The following is a 21804-nucleotide window of genomic DNA, read 5'->3' on the forward strand; positions in this document are numbered from 1 at the left end:
AGATCCTGGCGAGTCTCTAGGGACCCAGACTCAAACAGGAGAAGCGGGACTGTCTGGCTCTGGTCAGAACTCGAAGGCAGCTTTCTCTCCGAGGTTTGCAGCAGTTTCTGGGACTCTGAGAGGCAGAGCCCCTAGGGACGGAACTGAGAGCAGCCATAACTGCTCGCTCCGGCCTGCCCTGTAGATCCCCAGGGACCCGCCCCGCCCAAGCCCTGCGCAGCGCCATTTGCCGGATAGCCTCAGGCAAAGGCTAGATTAGCACCGCCCTAGAGCTCCAGCACAGAAGCTCTCCCGCTGCAGACACTCTCATAGCCAGTTAGCCTGGAGGTCAAATCACCCCTGGTATTACCAACAACAATCAAGGCTTAACTACAAGACTGCGCACAAAGACCACTAGGGGGTGCACCAAGAAAAGATAAAAAAATGCGGAGACAAAGAAACAGGACGCAAATGTCAGAAATGGAAGATATAGAGCTCAAAACCACACTTTTAAGGTCTCTCAAGAACTGTCTAGAAGCTGCCGATAAACTTAGTAAGGCCCTCGAAAAGACTGGTGAGACCGCCGATAAACGTAGTGAGATCCTCAAGAAATCTAATGAGACCCTCGATGTTATGATAAAGAACCAACTAGAAATTAAGCATACACTGACTGAAATAAAGAATATTATACAGACACCCAACAGCAGACCAGAGGAGCGCAAGAATCAAGTCAAAGATTCAAAACACAAAGAAGCAAAAAACACCCAACTGGAAAAGCAAAATGAAAAAAGAATCCGAAAATACAAAGATAGTGTAAAGAGCCTCTGGGACAGCTTCAAGCGTACCAACATCAGAATTATAGGGGTGCCAGAAGATGAGAGAGAGCAAGATATTGAAAACCTATTTGAAGAAATAATGACAGAAAACTTCCCCCACCTGGTGAAAGAAATAGACTTACAAGTCCAGGAAGCGCAGAGAACCCCAAACAAAAGGAATCCAAAGAGGACCACACCAAGACACATCATAATTAAAATGCCAAGAGCAAAAGACAAAGAGAGAATCTTAAAAGCAGCAAGAGAAAGAAACCCAGTTACCTACAAGGGAATACCCATACGACTGTCAGCTGATTTCTCAACAGAAACTTTGCAGGCCAGAAGGGAGTGGCAAGAAATATTCAAAGTGATGAATACCAAGAACCTACAACCAAGATTACTTTATCCAGCAAAGCTATCATTCAGAATGGAAGGTCAGATAAAGAGCTTCACAGATAAGGAAAAGCTAAAGGAGTTCATCACCACCAAACCAGTATTATATGAAATGCTGAAAGGTATCCTTTAAGAAGAGGAAGAAGAAGAAAAAGGTAAAGGTACAAATTATGAACAACAAATATGCATCTATCAACAAGTGAATCTAAGAATCAAGTGAATAAATAATCTGGTGATCATAATAGAATCAGGGACATAGAAAGGGAATGGACTGACTATTCTTGGGGGGGGAAAGGGGTGTGGGAGATGCGGAAAGTGACTGGACAAAAATCGTGCACCTGTGGAAGAGGACAGTGGGTGGGGAGTGAGAGCGGAGGGTGGGGCGGGAACTGGGAGGAGGGGAGTTATGGGGGGCGGGGGGGGGGGAAGAGGAACAAATGTAATAATCTGAACAATAAAGATTTAATTAAAAAAAAATTATAAAAAAAAAGAGTTATCTCAGATTTCCAGCCACTTACATTTTGTTTTTTGTTAATCCTCACCCGAGGATATTTTTCCATTGATTTTTCTAGAGAGAGTGGGAGAGGGAAAGACAGAGAGAAACATCAATGTGAGAGAGACACGTTGATTGGTTGCCTCCTGCCTGACCAGGACCCAGGCTAGGAGGAGCCTGCAACCAAGGTACATGCCCTTGACCGGAATTGAACCCAGGACCCTTTGGACCAACTGAGCCACCTGGCCAAGGCTAAAATTGTAGTTTCTAATTAGTTGTGTTGAAAAACTCAAAAAGAGTCAGGAGGCTACTGCTAGAAATAAATAATAAAGATTTATTCAAGGGTCTTAGGGTATGCAAACCAGAAACACAACTAGGCAATACCCAGTGTTCCAAAGAAGAAAGAAAAGCTGAGGGCTCTTACAGCAACAAGTACATTCTTGGAAAGAATCAGTTCTGCATTCTTAGCCTCTGAATTGGTCAGAGATGATAATTCTCTAGATGACCATGGTCTGGAAACTGGATGTCAGGTGGTCTGGGTACTCACACATTCTTCCTCGGTCCTTCTGAAGGTTATCTGGGTATGTTCTATATCCAGGCATTGACACGGGACTGGCAAGTTCCAAAGTTCAAGTTCCCAGACTAGTTAAAGCAAGAATAGAATCATTTCCTCAGGCCTCGACTTACTTGATTTTAGTAATTTAGCAGCTTGACTATGGTGACTTCATTTTATTTCTTCACTTCTCATTTGTAAGATTGATTATTTTTCTATTTTATGGTGATATTTTCTGTTTTGTGCCTTGGCTGTTTGAATTCTTTGCCCATTTATCTATAAGAGTTCCTTATCTGATGAAAATTTTAACCTTTAATCACTTAAATTTGCTGCAAATATTTCTTCTTAGTCTGTTGCTTATCTTTAATATACTCTATATTTGGAAATGTTAAATTTGTTGTTGCTGTGGTTGCCTCCCGCACTCCCCCCGACTGGAGCCAGAATTGAACCCACAACCCTTGGGGAGGGACAGCACTCTAACCACTTAGAACACCGGCCAGGGTGGAAACGTTAATTTTTCATGAAAGTAAATCTGTCTTTTTTTCCCTTCTTGCTTTCAAAAGCTGGTCCTCTCCAGAGATGTGACATTACTATATTCAACTATTTTTGTCTCCTTTTTAAAAAAGAAATATTTTGTTTATCGATTTCAGAGAGAAAGGGAGAGGGAGAGTTAGAAAAATCAATGATGAGAGAGAACCATTGATTGACTGCTTCCTGTAGCCCCCTACTGGGGATCAAGCCTGCAACCCAGGCCTGTGCCCTTGACCGGAATCGAACCCAGGACCTTTCAGTCTGCAGGCTGACGCTCTATCCCCTGAGCCAAACTAGCTAGGGCTTGTCTCCTTTTTTTTATGGTTTGATTTTTTTTAATTTATATTACTAAATGGTGTAATACGCAAACACAAGGAGAAAATTTGAATAATCTATGGCATGATCTATCCTCTTTTATTTGCAAAGCCTCGTACTACTATAAATTGATGAATTAAGTATAGTAAGTTCTACTTCTAGGTCAGCTTTCAAGATGCTTTCTCCAGCCCCTTTTTCTCTTTCCTTCCACCAGATCATGACCAACACAGGGAAGACGAGGCGGAAGGGGCCAGCTGGTGTGCAGTGGGGCGGCGACGAGCCCCTGCGCAGGCCCGTCACCCCCAGCGGCCACAGGAATGGGTACCCAGTGTAAGTATGGGCTAAAAGGATTTATTTTCTTAAACTGCAATGTAAGATGTATGTTTATAACATCAAAATAAAATGTTTCTATTGAAAAGCATTTATCCTGCCCCAGTCAGCATGGCTCAGTGGGTTGAGCATCAACCTATGAGCCAGGAGAGAAAGAAAAGACATGTTCCATACCTGGGGGCACATGTGGCTGTCCCATGATTGGTGGATATGGTCCCTGCAAGGAATGAGAAACCTCATTTTCCTGAAACAGTGGGCCTTCCCACTATAGCAAAGCAATTGCCCATCACCACCCTCCATGCATGTCACTCGGTGCAGATGGTGTGCTGATTGCTGGGGGTGCACCAGTAAATGAGATGGGATTCCTGCTCTCAGCAGCGCCTAGAGGGGAGAGAACTGGCCGATGTGGTGTGGTCGGAGGGGGTGGCGGGGCGCAGGGGTGGCAGAAAGGACGTTCGGGAGCTTTAAGTCGGCCTCTTTAAAAAGTAATATAACTCTCCACACACACCAGCACCCCCAAGAACCCAGTGCCGCCAGAGCATAGACAGATCGAGAATCTCAGTGACCTTGGGGGCACTCTGATACTGTGCTTTGTATGCATTCAAAATACTAGTACTTTTGGAGTCAGTAACCCCACTTCTAGGATTTTATACTGAGAAGTCAGAATTTTACAGAGATATATACAAAGGTATTTATTGCCACATCTATAATAATAAAAGCGTAATATGCTAATTAGACCCAAGGACCTTCCGGACGAGGCAGCCAATGCATCTGGGAGGGAGGGATCCAGGCAGCCACTGCGGCTGCAAAGGCCTACTCTTGCACGAATTTTGTGCATCGGGCCTCTAGTTATTTTTAAAATGAAAAATAATCTAAATGGCCAAAGTTGGAGGCTGATTACATAAATTATATATTCACACAAAACAGTATTGAAAAATGATGTTTTAGAAGAATATTTAATGCATGGGAAGAGCCTCATAATATATTAGGAAATGATAAAGCAAATTAAAAATAGTGTGGATCTAGCCTACTGGCCACTCACAGTGATCCCGAGTTTTTGTGTGTGTTTTTTGGGGGTATGTATTTGCTTTTGTTGTTGTTAATCCTCCTCTGAGGATATTTTTCCACTGATCTTTTAGAAAGAGTGGAAGAGAGAGAAAAACATAAATGTGAGAGAAACACATTGATTGGTTGCCTCCTGTAAGCGCCCTGACCAGGGCCTGAGCCGGGAAGAGCCTGCCACCGAGGTACATGCCCTTGACTGGAATGGAACCTGGGCCCCTTCAGTCTGCGGGCCGATGCTCTATCCACTGAGCCAAACTGGCTAGGGCTGTATCTGCCTTTTTTAAAAGATGTCAAAAATGTCTAGGTATTTGGAGGGCAGAACATTATAGATTCTATATTTTCTCCTAATCTTTTCATGATAAACACTGGTTTTATAATCATGAAAAGAAAGGTTGAAAATAAAAACAAATACAATGGTCCCTGTGCAATCCGGGACACTTCCTCAGCCCAGCGTCAGATGCGTGCCTCCCCCTTGGCCTGTTTTTTTCTGATCCAAGCCTCCCTCCTCCATGGATTCTAGAATTCCTTCTCCTCCCATCACTGTCCGATCTTTGCTCCATCATTTAATGCCTCTTTTGCTCCCTCTTCAAACTCACCTCCAACTGCCACTGCTATCTCCCTGCCTCCCTCACCTCTCTGGTGACTTCCCTGGCCCATCCTCCTCTCCCTTCACAGCCCCACGTGGTCTGGTAGTGACTTCAGCAAGTTATTGCTGCCTCAGCCACGGTGGCCTTCCTGTTCTGACCCCAGAACACTGCTGACAGCCCTCCCCCTCCATGTCCGCTGACACTGTGGGCGGTCCCTCACTCTCACCCTCTTCCTCCTAAATGCCATGTACTGCAGGCCCCACTTGTCTGGTTTCCATGCTGCTGACACCCACATCTCTAATTTCAGCCCAGACTTGTCCCTGCAGCATCCCTGATTCAGGTTTCCTGGGTGAAGGCACAGTCCTCTGAGCCCCCTGCTTCAGGGAATGGTGTCACTACCCAGACACTGAGCTAGAACCGTCCATGGACGCAGAGCCCTCTCCTTCCCACATGCTCCTGCTCTGCCCTTCTCTCTGCCCTCCTGAGCGCGCTCCTCTGCCCAGGAGAGCCTCCTAAGGGACCTCCCTGCTGGGTCCCCGCTCCACAACCATGGACATGGAATGCCATTCCTGTGGCTCCTGTTTCCTTTAGAGATCAAATCTAGTCAAACCCTGGCCGGCACGGTCCCTCTCTATTGACGCCCACCCCCCTCCCCCAGCCCTGGAAACTCCCAGGACACCCTGTACCTGCAGCTGCCAATCCTTATGGTGCTTAAATCTTTCTGTAACAACCCAGCGTGAGTCATTTATTTGCCTCTTCACCTTGCTCATGGTGTTACATCTGGTAAATTCTCCCTCTTTTGGCCCCAGGTCAGAGTTCAGGACTGGCACACGTACACCCGTGCGTGCGCGCGCACACACACACACACACACAGCGTTTCGTGCCCCCTTAGGACAGTTAAGTGTCTGCTTGTCTTTGCTATTGGAATTGACATTCAAGAACAACTATTTCATGGGGCCCACTCCTAAGACAGGTGGGCATGTGCTTGCTTCGATGTGCCCCCACCCCCCACCCCCAGCCCTCACTAGAGCTGGTGGCTAGTGTCTCCTTGCTGAGGGGAGTGAGTGCTGTGCATACAGGCTGGCCTGGGAGCACCCTGCTCGCTCACATCTGTCACACCTGGCCTGGGTCTGGTGTACTGAGACACCTAATACATGTCTGCTGGATGAATGAGTATCTGCCAGACACCTTCACCCACCAGGTGCCGACAGAAGGCCATACCTACACCATCTAGGCCAGTGGTTCTCAACCTTTCTAATGCTGCGACCCTTTAATATAGTTCCTCATGTTGTGACCCCCAACCATAAAATTATTTTTGTTGCTACTTCATAACTGTAATGTTGCTACTGTTATGAATCATTATGTAAATATCTGATATGCAGGATGTATTTAGGCGACCCCTGTGAAAGGGTCATTTGACCGCCAAAGGGGTCCCGACCCACAGGTTGAGAACCGCTGATCTAGGCAGATTCCTGTGTTTGCCTAACTCCACTTGTCATGGCTGACATGACATGTCACGTCTTTTCGGATTGGACCCATCCCTTCACTAATCTATTTCACCCTTAGAGGACGAACCAGAAGATTGGTTCCTTAAATTGATTGAAATGTCATACCCCAGGTCACTCAAAGCCAAAAGATAGAATTGTGTCTTAGAAAGATACTAAGCTACGTATCACTAAATGTATAAGAGCTAACATGGTCAAGGCAAGGGTACTTCTTAAGTTTCTACCAATACCCCTAAAAAGGCTTAATATCTGCTAATAGCAAATTAACAAAAGAATTTCAGGTACTTCCACTTTCTGTATTTGTTTGTGATGCTACAAGATAGCAGTCCAGTATCTCCTGGCTTTCTGTTTTGATGGCTGTTTTTCATTTTTCCTGCAGGCTGGAAGACCATCCCGTTTCCCCCCAGACATCCCGGCATGCCAGGAACGGCTGCCTCCAGTCCCCGCCCAAGGCCCACCTTCCAGTCTGCAAGGGCGGCGAGCCTGGTGCTTCGGAGCCTTGCGTTTCGACTTCATGTAATAACACGGGCAGCACGTGGGGACACTTTGGGGCTGCTGATTTCTAAAAAGTATTTTTCAGATGCCAGAAAAAATATATATGCGTTGCATCAGAAACATACAAAGTATTTTCTTTAATTTTCAAGAGGAAATTAAAAGGATATGAGCAAGCCAGATAAGACCCTAATCTCCATTCAAATAGGAAAAACAACAGAGGAGCAGGTCAGATTCCAGTATGAGAAACATCTGAGAACTTTTATCATCTGCCCACAATTGGATCCAAACACTTCCAAGCCCGGGTTCGGAGCAGCAGACAGTCCCAGAGCGTAAAGGAAGCAGGCTGTCGGGGACTCGGCGGGAGAGTCTCCTGCTGTGAGCAGTGCTAGAGGCTCTGCCAGCTTTGATCATCTGTTCTTTACTGGGTTCTACTAGAGCTTTAAGCAGTAATACGCCTTTGGGCTCAATGTATCCAAAGGTTTCTGCTGCCCGGGTGGAGGTTTTAGGCTGTGTAACAATTTTTGCCAATTTGATCTGATGCCGTTGAGTTAAAAATGGTTTCAAGTTCCATAGGCCTGGACCTCCAAAAGGTTGCATTTAGGGTAACTTATTTATCAGTAACATCCTACTTTTACCAAATGACCACCAAGGTGGCTCTCTGTCTTGCACTGATTGCAGGTGTGGTCCTATCTTTTGGAAAGACGTACATGCTGTTACCTGCCAGGCGGCATTGGAGGTTATCATAGACAGAGGGCTGAGTGGCATCTGATTGGCAATGTTGACATTATTGTTGTTTTCAAGAACAATTAATATTAGCCCTGACAACGTGAAGGCCCTGGCAAATTCTGGTGCCTCAGGTGAGGACAGTGGGCACCCACCAGGGACTTGGCCTTGGCAATCACCAGTCGCCCCCCAGTGCCTCTCCCTGGGGAGGCAGCAGCTGCTCAGCAGCCCCTCCAGATGGGGGGCCTGGAGTAGGAACAACTGCGCATCCCAAGTCACGCTGTGAGTGCACCTGTCAGCCCCTTCTGAACGCTGAGACCGTAGTCTGAGTCTCCCAACCTCCACCTGCTTCTGTTTTCTCAGACTCCCCCTCTGCCCATCAACTCCCCTCCCACCTTGGTGGACTCCAGAACACTGACCTGTGTGCCCTTCACCTGCCAGAGACTAAGCCAGCCGTGGGCAAACTACGGCCCGCGGGCCGGATCCAGTCCGTTTGAAATGAATAAAACTAAAAAAAAAAAAGACCGTACCCTTTTATGTAATGATGTTTACTTTGAGTTTATATTAGTTCACACAAACACTCCATCCATGCTTTTGTTCCGGCCCACCGGTCCAGTTTAAGAACCCATTGTGGCCCTCGAGTCAAAAAGTTTGCCCACCCCTGGACTAGGCCTACCAACCTCTGCTCACCCGCTCTGCCAGGCTGCTCTCAGCCTCGGGCCAGCATCTTCAGCTCCCCTTTAAATTCCTTTTACTCACCCCAGTTCTTCTCTGGGAGAAGCCAAGCCCAGGTAACGGCTTTCCCTGGGTCCCTTAGTGGGCACCTTCTCCGTTTCTGGTCTAGATTCGTGCCTCCTCCTACCCTCTCTCAGGCTTGCCCAGCCACAGCCACCCGGGACCCATGTCCCCAGGCCAGTGTCGGCTTCCCGCTGGCCTGGCCACAGCCATCTCTTCCTTTTGTCACCAGCCTCTGTGTGAGGAGGGTGGCAGACAGTCCTGGCTTCCGTGCTTGGGATGCTAATTTGAGACTGGCTGTGAGCGGCAGCTGGGCTCCGCCAGTACAAGTGCTGTGCGGATGAGCAAGGAGCGAAGAAGGCCGAGGGCCGGGTGGCCACCTGACCCCATTGTCTGTGTCATTCCTTCCCGGACCTGACTCCTGGCCCTCCCCACGCAGTCCTGCTTCTCTGTGCTCTTGCTCACCTTGTCTCCCGTCCCATCCTGGCCTCGCCCAGCCACTCCCCACAGGTCCCCTTGCTCACATGACCTGCTGCGGAGTCTGGCCTCCTGGCCTTCACTCGGCTGGGAATTAACGCCCCACCCAGGACCCAGTGGGGACCCACCAGTGTGACCTGCAGGGCATTTGCTCAGGACACCCCCTTCAGACCTATGCATCAGTCAACACGAAGGTAAAACTCATGAGAAGAAACCTGTGGGACCCTCAAACTGCTTGATCAACTGAATGCAAGGCCAGCATATTTTTTTTATTGATTTCAGAGAGGAAGGGAGAGAGAGATAGAAACATGGATGATGGGAGAGGATCATTGATCGGCTGCCTCCTGGGTTGAGCCCGCAACCCAGGCATATTCCCTGATCAGGAATAGAACCGTAACCTCCTGGTTCATAGTGACACTCAACCACTGAGCCACACCAGCTGGGGGAAGTACAATCTTTTTAAGCAAAGAACTCACCCCAGGTGCTGGAAGGAAATCATTCCCAAGGAATAAAGCCAAGAATATGGCCCGAGGGAAGTTATTCTCATTTCCCCAATGACCAGGACTATCTTGAATATCAGCATCACATGCCTTGTCAGTGGGCCCTGGAGTTAAACATGCCCAGCCCTGTCTGAGATGGAGGAACAGAAAGGAAACCAGTGCTTGTCCCAGGAAGCCTCGGGACACACAGGCAGCTGCCCTTCTCTCCACAGCTCCCAGCGCTCACAGACTGAGAGACCCCGGAGGCCTCCACAGTGTGGCGGACAGTGGAGGGAAGGGTGACTGCTATCTAGTGACTGAACCAAAACCACAGAGGGTCTAGGGAGAGTTCAGCTTAGTTCCTCCTCCTAAGCCCATTAAGCAGAGAGCACAGACAAGCCAGCCACTGAAGCATGGATCAGTTCCGGACCAGTGCTTGGTGGAGACTGTCCAGTAGATAAAGCCACCCGTTGGGTTTCATACCAGAAACAGTCCTTTTTGGGAAGTCAGAGATATGCCCTTGCAGGCTGAGGAGACCTGCCAGAAAGACTTTCTACATTTAAGATAAAGCAGAAGCCATATCACAGAGGTACCAGAGAGATTTTTTAAAAAACTGAAAAGATTGGAAGCTGTGAATCCAGACTTTTCGCTGCAGAGCTCTGACAGCGAACATGGACCCCTTGGGCTGTAGGAAGAGAAGAGGAAGTGGGGCCAGAGAAGAAGGGGTCCAGGTCCCTGTCCCCAGGCTCTGAGGAGACCTCCTGGGCAGTCACTTCCCCATGGAGGTCTGCAGGATGAGCCGGGCCTGGTCCCTGGCAGAGGGTCAGCTTAAGGCTGCAGCTGGGAATTAGGGATTCAGGCCTACAGGCGTCCGGGGCAGCTCAAAATAAAGAAAACCCCACCTCTGGGACTGCCAGACTTACCAAGTAAAAATACAGGACACCAAGTTGAATTTGAATTTCAGAAAAAAACAATTTTTCAGTGTGTCTCTGGCTCCTGTTGGAATTCCATGTGTCGTCGGCTTTTCGCTGAGGCAGAGGGGAACCTGGGGAGGCCATGGGGCGGACAGGCCTGCACTTCCCTGTGCTGCGTGTGTTTGGGCCAGAGCGCGCTGCTGCACCCCGGCTGTAGGTACTGCCTGTCGAGGGGGCTGCCTAGAAAGTCCCAGCTGCACAAAAAGCAAGTCCCTGTTCATAACTGCAGGGACCAGCCAGGGGCTGGCCTAGGTGCGTGCTTTTCTTGGCTTTGCCGCCCAGACCTGTAAAGAGCATCCTCAAGAGGTTCCAGAACAGAAGTCCACTGAGCTCTCTCTCCTTCTCCCAGCCTCCAGGGACGCCAAGCCAGAGGAGTGGCTGCCAGGAAGACATCAGGGAGAGCCTCGCCTGCCCCCCTCCGTGGCCCCCAGCCACCCGAGGGAGGTGCCCTGGGCCCTGTGCAGCGGAGAAGCCACCAGGTAGGAAAGGGAGGTGTTCTCCGAGGCCCAGGCTCTGGTGAAGGAAGAAGGAGCACTTTTCTGGGGCCTGAGGCGAGGTGCTGAGATCCCTGGGAACGCAGCCACCCGCCTGCTCACCTCAGAGCAGAGGGGCTCTGGCGCCTGAGAACTGTCCGTTATCAGCCCAGAAGAAGAAACTCATAAACGCGCCCAGGGACTCGGGAGAACTGTAAGGTGAACACAATTGGGGGTGGGGGGTGGGGGCATGACTCAGGGCAGCTTGAGGACAGCGTCCACTCTCAGCACTTGGCTGTGGAGACGGGTGGGATGGAGGGGAGAAAACGGAGAAGGAAGGCAGTGGCATGGTTTGGCTCAGATGTCAGCTTCCTGAAACAAGTCAAAGCCCTCCAGGCAGAGAAAAGGGCGTTTCTCTTACTCTGCACCCATGGAGCACAGGCTGGCCTTTGTGGGTCACTCGGGGTCCTTGGGATATAGATGGGGCCTTTCGGTGGTCTCACAGGCCCCTTCTCTCAGACCCGAGGAGACCTCAGGGAGAGGAGCCCCAGACCCAGCATCTCCTGAGCGCCAGGCACCCCAGCTGCCCACCTCTTCCTCCTGGCCACAAACTCTAGTCACTCCACCGAATTCCAGGGCCACGGAGCCCACCGTGTGGTCATGTAGCCCATGACCGACTCCCACGTCCTCCAAGACAAGCTACGTGTAGGGTGTTTGTCCCAGTGTTTCCTCTCCTGGCCTAGAACCGGCTCTTAACTTATTTGTTGGGTGAATCAGGAGGAGGAAGGGGGGATAGTGGCTCTCTGCAAGGCTCAGTGTCCCCAACTCCTCTTTCTCTGCCTTTAGGGTGAGGACAACCCCTGCCCCAGAAGAGGAGTTGGCTGGGTGGTGCTGCGTAACCGCTCAGAGCTGTGGGTGTGGGCACATGGTAAATGAGAGGCTTGCTGAGGTGGTTTTAAATGTTTGCAGCCCCAGCCCCACCCCCGTGGCTTCCACACAGGTCTCCCAGGGGGATTGCCTCTGGGGAAGCCGGGGGTGAAGGTTCAGACCCCACACCACTGCCTGCTCCACCCTCCTGTGGCCACGTTTTCCTTTTCTTTTCTTTTTTCTGTTTTGCTTCTTAGACTCCTTCGCATTGAGTAGCTAGGGAAGGAGCGATTCTATGAACCAGGCCTTAAAAATACTTTTATTTTTTAAGGTATTTATCCTGAGAAGAGCCAAGGTGCTCTCCCGGGAAATCTGTCAGCCCAGTCCCTGGCGTGTGCAGGGCGTGGTTTCCCGCTCTCCCCTCGGGAAGGTGGTGGGCCACCCTGCCCAGATGGGCACAGGGTCTTGCCCAACACCCATCAGCCCCCCTGCTGCCTGCTGGTCCCGCTGGCGAGGCACAGCACACAGACAGGAGCCCAGGGAAGCAGGAGGGGCATTTGCCTAGACCTTCCCTCCAGGCTGTCAGAGGACAGGGGAGGGATGGCTCCTCGAATCCAGTCCTCAGCTGGGAGCAGAATCAAACAGAGATCCTGTCCTGCCACAGACAGGAAATGACTATTCTGCAAGTATTTTGTCATTTACAAAAGAAGGAGGGAAGATATTTTTTCATCTGTCTACTGTTAAGGTTAAAAAAAAAAAAAAAATTCACCCAGAAGGAAAGTAGGGGAGGGCGGGGGTAAGGGAAAGAGATCAACCGAAGGACTTGTATACATGTATATAAGCCAAACCAATGGACATGGACAACAGGGGGATGGGAGCATGAGTGTGTGTGTGGGGGGGAGGTTGGGGGTTAATGGGGGGCATGAGGACACATTTGTAATACCTTAACTAATAATAATAAAAAATAAAATAAAATAAATAAAAAATAAAAAATAAAGTGAAATGTCACACCAAAACAATGAAGTTGCTTTTAACAGAAACATATTTTGTACCAGTTAAATTTCTTAAATTGAAACTAATTTAAATTAAATAAAATTAAAAATTCAGTTCCTCAAAAAAAAAAAAAAATTCAAATCTGTAAAGAATTTTGTGAGTTTAATTGAGCCCAACTGTCAACAATTGCCAGGAAGCGGAATCTCAATGGATTGGGATAATGCTCCTGAGAAAGGTGAGTTCATACCTTGTTTTTATAAATTACCATCAAAAGGAAAAAACATAAGTGGGTTACATGAAATCCATTGGTGATAGATTAGGGAGGTAGGAGAAAGCAAAGCAGGGGAACCTCTGGGATTGGATAAAAAGTGAAGTGATGGACATATGCTTCTTTTACATACATGGGTACAGGGTAGTTAACATGAGAACAATAACAATGAGGGAAAGCCCTGGTTCCATTTTTGTGCCCTGAGGGGTCCGGAAAAAGGGGTTACAAGTTCCCCAGACATTTCACACGTATGTTATTTTAGATGCAAAAAGACAATAGGCTAAGTAAAATCGAAGTTGATCTTTGTCAGGGAAAATACTAGCCACTATACACGACTACCCACTATAAACTGCTTTTAGTCAAATATTTAATTTTCAGACCATCCTTTGTGGTTATTTTAGGTCTTTAAGTTTGCCCAACCGCTTTGCAGGTTTTCCCTGAACTAGTCAGGTTAGCATGTGGCCCCCTCTTGTTTTTTTCGTCCATACTACACATATGCTTTTCCCCCTCATATTTGTCCCAAAAGGATATATGGCAGCTCGCGATGACACATACACGGTGCATCCAGCCAAAAGAAATGCAAACTAGGAGGCCAGAGAAACTAGGCTGGGAGAGTTGGAAACCCCGTGAGGTTTTCCTACGTCCTGGTGTGTTCTCCCCCCAGCTCCTAGCCCCCACATGTTTCTGGGTTTTGTTATAGCCCCAAGGGAATACCGGAAGCAGTGACCCACAGCTGCTAATGAACCCCATGAGCAGACTCCACTTAGGCATCCCCTGAGCATCTTAATGCAAAGGGAGGTTCCAGAGAAGTGCAGGGACACGGGATCCTCTGTGTGGGGATTATGACTCAGCAGCATTCCAAACACAGGCAGAATAGTATCTCCAGGGGCCTTTTATTGCTCTTCCTTCCAGCGCCATGTTCCTATTGATAAGCAGAGACCATATAAGGGGGCTGGGCCTCTCAGCTAATAGTTACCTATCCTTCAGGGCCCCTCCCAATTTACACAGAACTCACCCCAGGTTGCAATTTACATTTTTCCCAGTACCCAGCACCATGTGATCCTGCAGCAAATTACTTTTTCTAAGTCATAGGTGACAGCTGTCCTGAACTTCTTTTCCACCTGCTTTTTCTGCTCTGCCCTAATCTGTCCTCATCTCCCGCCAAACCATCACCATTTCCTGGCTGCCCAGGCTGCTGAGCTCACCATTCTGCAGGGAATGGGAGCCAGGCTGACCCTTACCAACAACCATCAGCCCCTATGTTCCACCATGTCCTCCCCAGACGGCCCTGCCGCCATCGCTCCTGAAGAGTTTAGTGACAGTGGCCAGCATCCTCAGACAACATTGCCCCTCCTGCAGCAGCCCCAGGGTGGTGTGGAGAACCTGGGGGGGTGGGGGGGACGCTCTGGCAAGCCAAGGGGTGGCTCCCTAGTGCTTTGCGGAAGGCCACTTTCTCCAATGCTAGTGGGAGAGGCAGCCAGAGGGAGCCCTGTCTGAGGGTGCTCTTTCCCCAGCATCACTACCCAGCCAAACAAAGGTCATGTTCTAGGTCAAAGAGGAGGCTGGCTTTTGTTGTGTTTGTTTGTTTGTTTGTTTTTTAAATATATTTTTTAACATGTCAAATCCAATGAAGCAAAAGCTTCTTAGAAAATTGTTTTTTCATTTAAATTCTTTTTTGTTGAAAGTATTACATATGTCTCCTTTTTCCCCCATTGACCTCTCCCCGGCCACTCCCACCCCCCCACCCACCCCCCCACCCCGCCCCAGCACATGCCCTCACCCCCCTACTGTCTGTGTCCATTGATTATGCTTACATGCATGCATACAAGTCCTTTGGTTGATCTCTTTTCTTAAAATATTTTTTTATTGATTTTTTACAGAGATAAGGGAGAGGGTTAGAGAGTTAGAAACACAGATGAGAAACATCAGCTGCCTCCTGCTCGCCCCCTAATGGGGATTGAGCCCACAACCAAGGTACATGCCCTTGACCAGAATCAAACCCAGGACTCTTCAGTCAGTGGGCCAATGCTCTATTCACTTAGCCAAACCAGTTATGGTAGTTTATCTCTTACTTCCCCCCCCCCCTTCCTCCCTTGCCTTCCCTCTGAGGTTAAATATGTTATTATTGATTTTTTAGAGAGAGGGGAAGGGAGGAGAGAAAGAAACATCGATGAGAGAAACATCAGTCAGCTGAGGCTGGCTTTTAAGGTGTATTAGTCAGGGTTCTCCAGAGAAACAGAGCCAACAGGATATGTGTGTATATATAGAGAGAGAAAGAGAGGAGAGCTTTACTTTAAGGCAGTGGGTCTCAACCTTCTGGCCCTTTAAATACAGTTCTTCATGTTGTGACCCAACCATAAAATTATTTTCTTTTTTTTTTCTTTCATAAAATTATTTTCGTTGCTACTTCATAACTGTAATGTTGCTATTGTTATGAATCGTAATGTAAATATCTGATATGTAGGACTTAGGGGTCTTAGGCAACCCCTGTGAAAGGGTCGTTCGACTGCCAAAGGGGTCGTGACCCACAGGTTGAGAACCACTGCTTTAAGGCATTGGCTCACATGATTTACTTTAAGGAACTGTAGAGTCTTGACAAGTCCAAAATTTTCAGGGTGGGCCAGCAGGCTGGAGACTTGGGGAAGAGCTGAAATTCGAGTCCAAAGGCCATCTGATGACAGAATTCCTTCCTGATCAGGGAAGTTCAGTTTTTTCCTACTCAGGCCTTCAGCTGATTGGATGAGGCCCACCCATATTATGGAGGGCAATCTACTTTATTTATAAAGTCCACTTAGTTAAATCTTAATCTCATCCAAAAACACCTGCACAGAAACATTCAGAAATAACATTTGAATAACTATCGGGGTGCCATGGCCCAGCCAGGTTGACACATAAAATTAACCCACACAAAAGGGTTTTGATACACATTACCAAATTGCTCAGCTAAAGGCTAGGGCCCTTTTCTGGTTGCCCTGGGATGGGGAGATTATAGAGTCCTGAGCCCTGCTGCTCTCTCTCTACTTCTTGCCAGCTCACTTCAGCTGCCCCCAACCCTGCAAACTTGACATTACTGCCCATCAGCTTCAAGGCCCCATTTGGCAAAGCTGGCCAGCCATCCTGAGTCTGCATAGCTAGCTCCTGTGATCCAGGATGACCGTTCCGGGCCTGTGACCACGTGATGGGACATCCCAGGCAACTCAGGCTACCCCTCTGCCATTCCCACTACCTGGAATAGCTTCCAGTGTTCACCTTGTTGCTTTTAATAGTTTCTCTCAGTTGTTTCTTCTTAAAATGTAGTAGGGCTACATTTAAAAATGGTCATGATGGTTATCACCACAACTTAAAAATAACTGCTAAAACAATGATAGAAGTATTGAGATTAAAATAGCTAAATAGGAAAAAACTCATTTGAGTCAAATAATAGTGGGTAAGAAAGCATCAGCGATGCAACTGGTCTCACTGTCTTACAGTCTTTGCTCATGGATCAAACAGGCTCCGTGAACTCCCAGGAGCAGGAACCGGGCCTGGTTGATCTTTCATCCCCAGCACCCAGCACAGCTCTTAGCACACACGCATTAGCAACGAATGAAAGGAAAGCAAACCGTCAGGGAAGAGGCTTAATGAATTACAGTACATCAATCAGATAAAAAGGCTCACAACCATCTATCTATACAAAAGGCTAATATGCTAAGTGTCCCTCCCACCATCTGACTGGTCTCTATGATGCACACTGACTACCAGGGGGCAGATGCTCAATGCAGGAGCTGGTGCCCACAAAGCAACACTTGGCTTCCCCCAAGTGGGACACAGGCCCCGCCACCACCCCAGAGCAGCAGCCCACCAAATCACAGCCAATGCTACTGAGACCCCATGGGGCAAAATACAACCCACTGCTCAGCCCAGTCCAGAAACAGTGGCTGTGGCGCCAGGTAATGATGTCATGTGGCAATGCCCAGCTTCCATTCCCTAGCGACAGGCCATCTATATATAAAAGGCTAATATGCTAAGTGTCTGTCCAGGTAATGACATCACATAGCAACACCCGGCTTCCTCTCCCTAGCAACTAGCCTTCTTGCAGTTTCTTCAGCCCAGGAACACGACTTGCTTATAGCCAGGTGGAAACATTTATATATATATATATATATATATATATATATATATATATATATATATATAGAGAGAGAGAGAGAGAGAGAGAGAGAGAGAGAGAGTTAGAAAGTTTAGAAACTTGACCTGACTGAAAAGAAGTAAGAAATGGTGGACCTTGAAGATAATTATGAAAATAGTTATGATAGAGGCTACTCAGAGCCATGGAGAGAGAATGGAATAAGGCTCCAAACTGGAGTAATACAGAATAGCATAGAAGTGTGACTACAGCTCTGTGAAAACATGCACCAGTGGGAATGGTATGCTGTGGGAAATATTCGGGGGATAATATGAAGGATGATATAAAAGTAAATTTTCTTTTGAAAGAAAAAATTATCTTAAAGTCTAAAACACGTAGTAGGGCTAAATCGCCCCTCTCCTCTTCAGCCTGGTGTGGAAGATTTCTTGCCTGAACTATGGGCAGTCTTCATGCCAATCTTTTCCTAAATTTGAATTTGGAGACTTTGAGATATTTAAGTTTTCTGATTATTAAAGTAACATATTCTCAATGTAAAAATAGAAAGGGAGGGAGGCATGTAAAAATGTCATCATCTCCCTGTTCTGGCCTGGGCACCCTCACCTGCCAAGCTCCACAGCTGCCTGCTCTGTGCCAACTGTGTGCAGCCCCCAGCCGGAGGTGTCCACGTAGAGTAGGAAAAATGGACCTGCAGTTTCTGAGCCTCTGTTGCATGCTGGGAGCTGCTTATTCAACGGTGACAACAACCCTGGGTGACAGCCTGGGACTCTAGCCTTCAGAGTTATAGTCAGGAAAATGGGCACATAGATAACAAGGGCTGCAGAATTCAAGGTGGGAGCAAGAGGTGAGCGTGTATTCAGGTCAATGACAGCCAAAGAGCAAAGGGCTGGGTGGGGGAATCGTATCCCAACCCCAGCCACGTAGCTGGGAGGTCACAGAGGCAGGATCCCACTCCCAAGACTTCTTCTCTCACAGCATGGAGTGGCGGTGGCTGTGGGCTGGAGGGAAGGAAGACTCCATTCCAAGACTGGCCAACAGTCTGCACAGCCGGTCCATCAGGCTGGGACCCAGAGGGCGTCAGGAGAACTTCCGGGTCTTAGGCCCCACTGGGTTCAGATCTTGGCCTCCCCACTGCTTGTTATGTGTGTGACCTTGGAGCCTCAGTTTCTACATCTGAAAAATGGGGTGATAATGCCTGCCTCACAGGATCGTTTAAGGTCACTTTCTCAGAGAGGCTGTCCCTGATCATCCTATCTAAAATTTGCTTTCTGTTGTTCCTATAACAAATTGCCACAGATGTAGTGACCTGAACACCACGCATTTATTATCTTACAGTTCTGTGGGCTAGAAGCCCGACCCAGATAGATCTCACTGGGCTGCAATCAAGATGTCCTCAGGACAGGCTCCTTTCTGTAGTTCTCAGGGAGATTCTCTTTTCTGCCTGTTCTGGCTCCTGTCTGCTCTGGCTCGTGGCCCCTCTGGCTCGTGGCCCCTCCTCCACCTTCAGCATCTCCGTCCCTTTCTCCATGGTCATACCTTTTCCCTGACTTCTCTCTCCCACTTTTATGTACCCCTGTGGTTTTTGGCCCACCCCAAAAGTCCAGGGTAACTCCCTATTTTAAAGTCAACAGATTAGCAATCTCAATTCCCATTTGTCATGTGACATCCAGGGATTCGGCCTGGACATCTTTGCTACCATTTTTCTGCCAACCACACCTTCCCTCACACTTCATTCTCTCCCCGGCTACCCATTCCCCACTTATCTCCTCCTGAGCATGTATTTCTTTTCATTATCTCCTCCCCTAGAATGTGAGCTCCAAGGGGACAGGGACTTAAGCCTCTGGGTGCCCTGCTCTACCCACCCCCTCCCCATATCCAGGGCACTGCCCGCCTGGCTTCTATGTTCAGAGCGGGAGTCCTTCCTCCTGAGACTCCCTACCAGCAGTAACTTTGACTCTAGCTTGCACATTTCGTTCTAGGGAATTTTCGTCAGCCTTTGCCTGCAAGCCCCGGACCCCCTGTACCCCGGAGATCCTGGACCTGAACCCACCCAAGGCCAAGGCGTCAGCCCTGGCCCCTCAGTTCTCCTCACGTGGCCCCCAGCAGGCCAGCCGGCCTACCTACACTGCGTCCTCCACTGCATCGTCCTCCACGAGGGGCCTGCAGAGTAAGTCCTCCCCGTGAGGGTCTCCTTTCCCATGGAGAAGGGCCCTGCCCGCAGGACCTGCTTTGCATTGGTCTCTCCATTTAAGAAACTGCCTTTGGCCTGAGGGGCTCATGCACAAGCTAATGGAGTGAGACCCTCCAGGCCGCGCCTCTCAGAGATCAGATCCCCGCTCTGCGGGGCTTCCTGTGCTCAGCCTGAAACCCGGACCTGCCTCTGGTGGGAGGCAGCCTGCCTCCTGGAAGACAGGCCTGGGGAGGGACTGAGGGACTGTCCCTGGGATCCCCCCTCCTGCCCTGTGCTCACTGTAAAGACCACGTTTCCCTCTCTCTGCTCCCTCCCAGCCTTGGCCAGTGACTGCACACACACACACACACACACACACACACACACACACACACCCCAGCTCCCCAACTGAGCCTGGACCTTTCTAAAGAGCTTTACTGAAAATAAGGGAAAACAGAAAAGGAGCAGAACAAAAGAATATCAGGCAGCTCAAAGCCAGGCATCCTCAGGACACGCTCATTCCTGTGACTGCTCTGCTCCAGCCCTCCCCGCCCCACAGCCTTCCTGACATGGCCCTGGGCCCTCTGGCCAACTGGTTCTGTGGTTCAGGGGCCACGACTGGGAAGCCTGTCTGCTGGGAACACACCGCAGAGCCCCAGCCCCGCTCCCCACCCGAGGGGCAGGTCAGGCTGCTTCCTCACAGAGAAAGCACCAGCCAATGCTGGGCAGCCCGGCCAGGAGAGGCAGGCAGGCCTCTAACCTGCCCAGCCAGGCTGCCCCAGCCAGGAGCCCTGCGGAGGTTACGGATGTTACGTGAGAACAACATGTAGCTGATGGGCTGGCCGGTGTGGAGAGCTCAGTGAGCAGTGAGATTTATGACCTGTGACCTCAGCAAACACATGAGCGTTTACCAGCAAAACTCACTGAGCCCCCGCACCGAGCAGCCTGCAGCCAGCTTCCTGGGAGGAAAGAGTGTGGCCAAGCAAGTCATGCCCCGGCCGCAGAGCAGGTGAGCGGGAGGAAGGCCTCTATTTTGTTTGCGCAGAGTCAGTTGAAAGAGGGACTTGTCTGGGACAGAGGGGCTCTGTACGGACTGGTGCTGGCAGCTCGCTCTGGCTTTCTCCTCCAGGCAGCCAATCTCTCAGGAAGTGAGGCTGGTTTCTTCCCAGCTCACCGAGCCTCTGCAGGACCAGCCAGCTTCCCGGCTCCGCCCGCCAGCATCCGCAGATGACAGATGTGAAGAGACAGTTGTCTATGAGCCGCTGTAGCTTGGGGAACTGAGGGGAGGACCGCTCTCCAGCCAGCCCAAAAGCAGGCCTCCCACAGCCCCGTGACCCAGGCTCCGTTTCTGCTCCTGGCTCAGCCAGACGAGGAGGGCTGGGGAGGCCCTGTCGTCCTTCCCTGGTCGTCCTGCTCACACAGAGGAGAGGGCTTCGCAGGCACATCACTGGGTAGACAGCATGAGTCAGATCAGCGAGCAGGTCCACCTCGGAGCTTGTGTGGAGGCGCCTGAGACCCAGCTGGAGCCAGGCCGTAGCCTTGGCAGAAACTGGCTGTCCTCACCCAGACCAACTACAAGGAAACAGCAGCGATTTAGACTCAGAGAAATTCATTCCCAAGCCATATGCCTGACCAGCAGACTTGATATTCTCCTCCTCTTCTAAAACCTGGTAAGAATAGGTTTGTTCCCATCTGGGACTCGGAAGGTGGCTGATCCAGAGCAGCCCTGTGCTTCTGCACACGCCGTTTGAAGGCTCCAAGGGTTGGCCAGTTGGCCTGTCTCCTTACCTCTAAGACCAGAACCACAAGCGGTTCTACTAGCAAAGTGACAGGTTCCCACCGGGAAGGCCCTGTGACATCAGAGCTCACATATTAGGACAAAGGAAGGAAATTCCCCTGCAGAGCCAGCAAGGCCGGGTATGGGAAATGGTACCCAAGCTAAGAGCAGGGTCTGACCTCTCCTAAAATAGAAATATTGAAATAAATTTGTCAGTAGTTAGATGGTGTATGTGTGTGTGTGTGTGTGTGTGTGTGTGTGAATACAATCACGTGTTCCCCCCAGGCTCTCCATCTGCCCTGGCCAGGCCCTTTAGTGGGGACATTGTTGTCTCACTGGACGTAAGTAAAGGATAAGCATTGCATTTTTCAGTGACCGTCTGACTCCTCGGGGGAGCAGACAAGAGGCCAGGTGACCCATGAGGTGACTACAAACTTGTCAGCAGTCGGGACCCTGGGTTAATCTCGTGAGTTCTTGGCAGTGGCACAGGCTGGGCATGATAGAACTTCGGGGTAGTGTGGCTGGCCCCACAGTCACATCTCGAGTCTCTGGAAATGTGTGAGCCCCTCTTCCTGGGGAAGAAGCCGTGGAGAACACTCCTGCCTTCTCAGAAATGCCACCCTCCAGGCGTTCTCTGGACTTTGGACTTGACCTGAGGAGACAGAAAGAGAAAACACAAATGCTTAT

The 21804-nt window shown here is 49.5% G+C and overlaps 1 protein-coding gene across 1 annotated transcript in view; it reads left to right on the forward strand.

The window, feature by feature from the left end:
* The window catches only part of ARMC9 (armadillo repeat containing 9), a 100933-nt gene extending 79587 nt beyond the window's left edge, over nucleotides 1-21346 (forward strand). Inside the window, exons 20-24 of the mRNA XM_081095157.1 lie at nucleotides 3291-3406; nucleotides 6943-7079; nucleotides 10796-10925; nucleotides 19150-19337; nucleotides 20470-21346. Of these exons, the coding sequence (XP_080951283.1) occupies nucleotides 3291-3406; nucleotides 6943-7079; nucleotides 10796-10925; nucleotides 19150-19337; nucleotides 20470-20492 (594 nt within the window). The 3' untranslated portion in view covers nucleotides 20493-21346. The remainder of the gene's footprint in view (nucleotides 1-3290; nucleotides 3407-6942; nucleotides 7080-10795; nucleotides 10926-19149; nucleotides 19338-20469) is intronic.
* Nucleotides 21347-21804: the final 458 nt, after the last annotated feature.

The sequence above is a fragment of the Myotis nattereri genome (genome assembly GCF_964212035.1).
Source record: "Myotis nattereri genome assembly, chromosome: 7".
NCBI classification, from domain to species: Eukaryota; Metazoa; Chordata; class Mammalia; order Chiroptera; family Vespertilionidae; genus Myotis; species Myotis nattereri.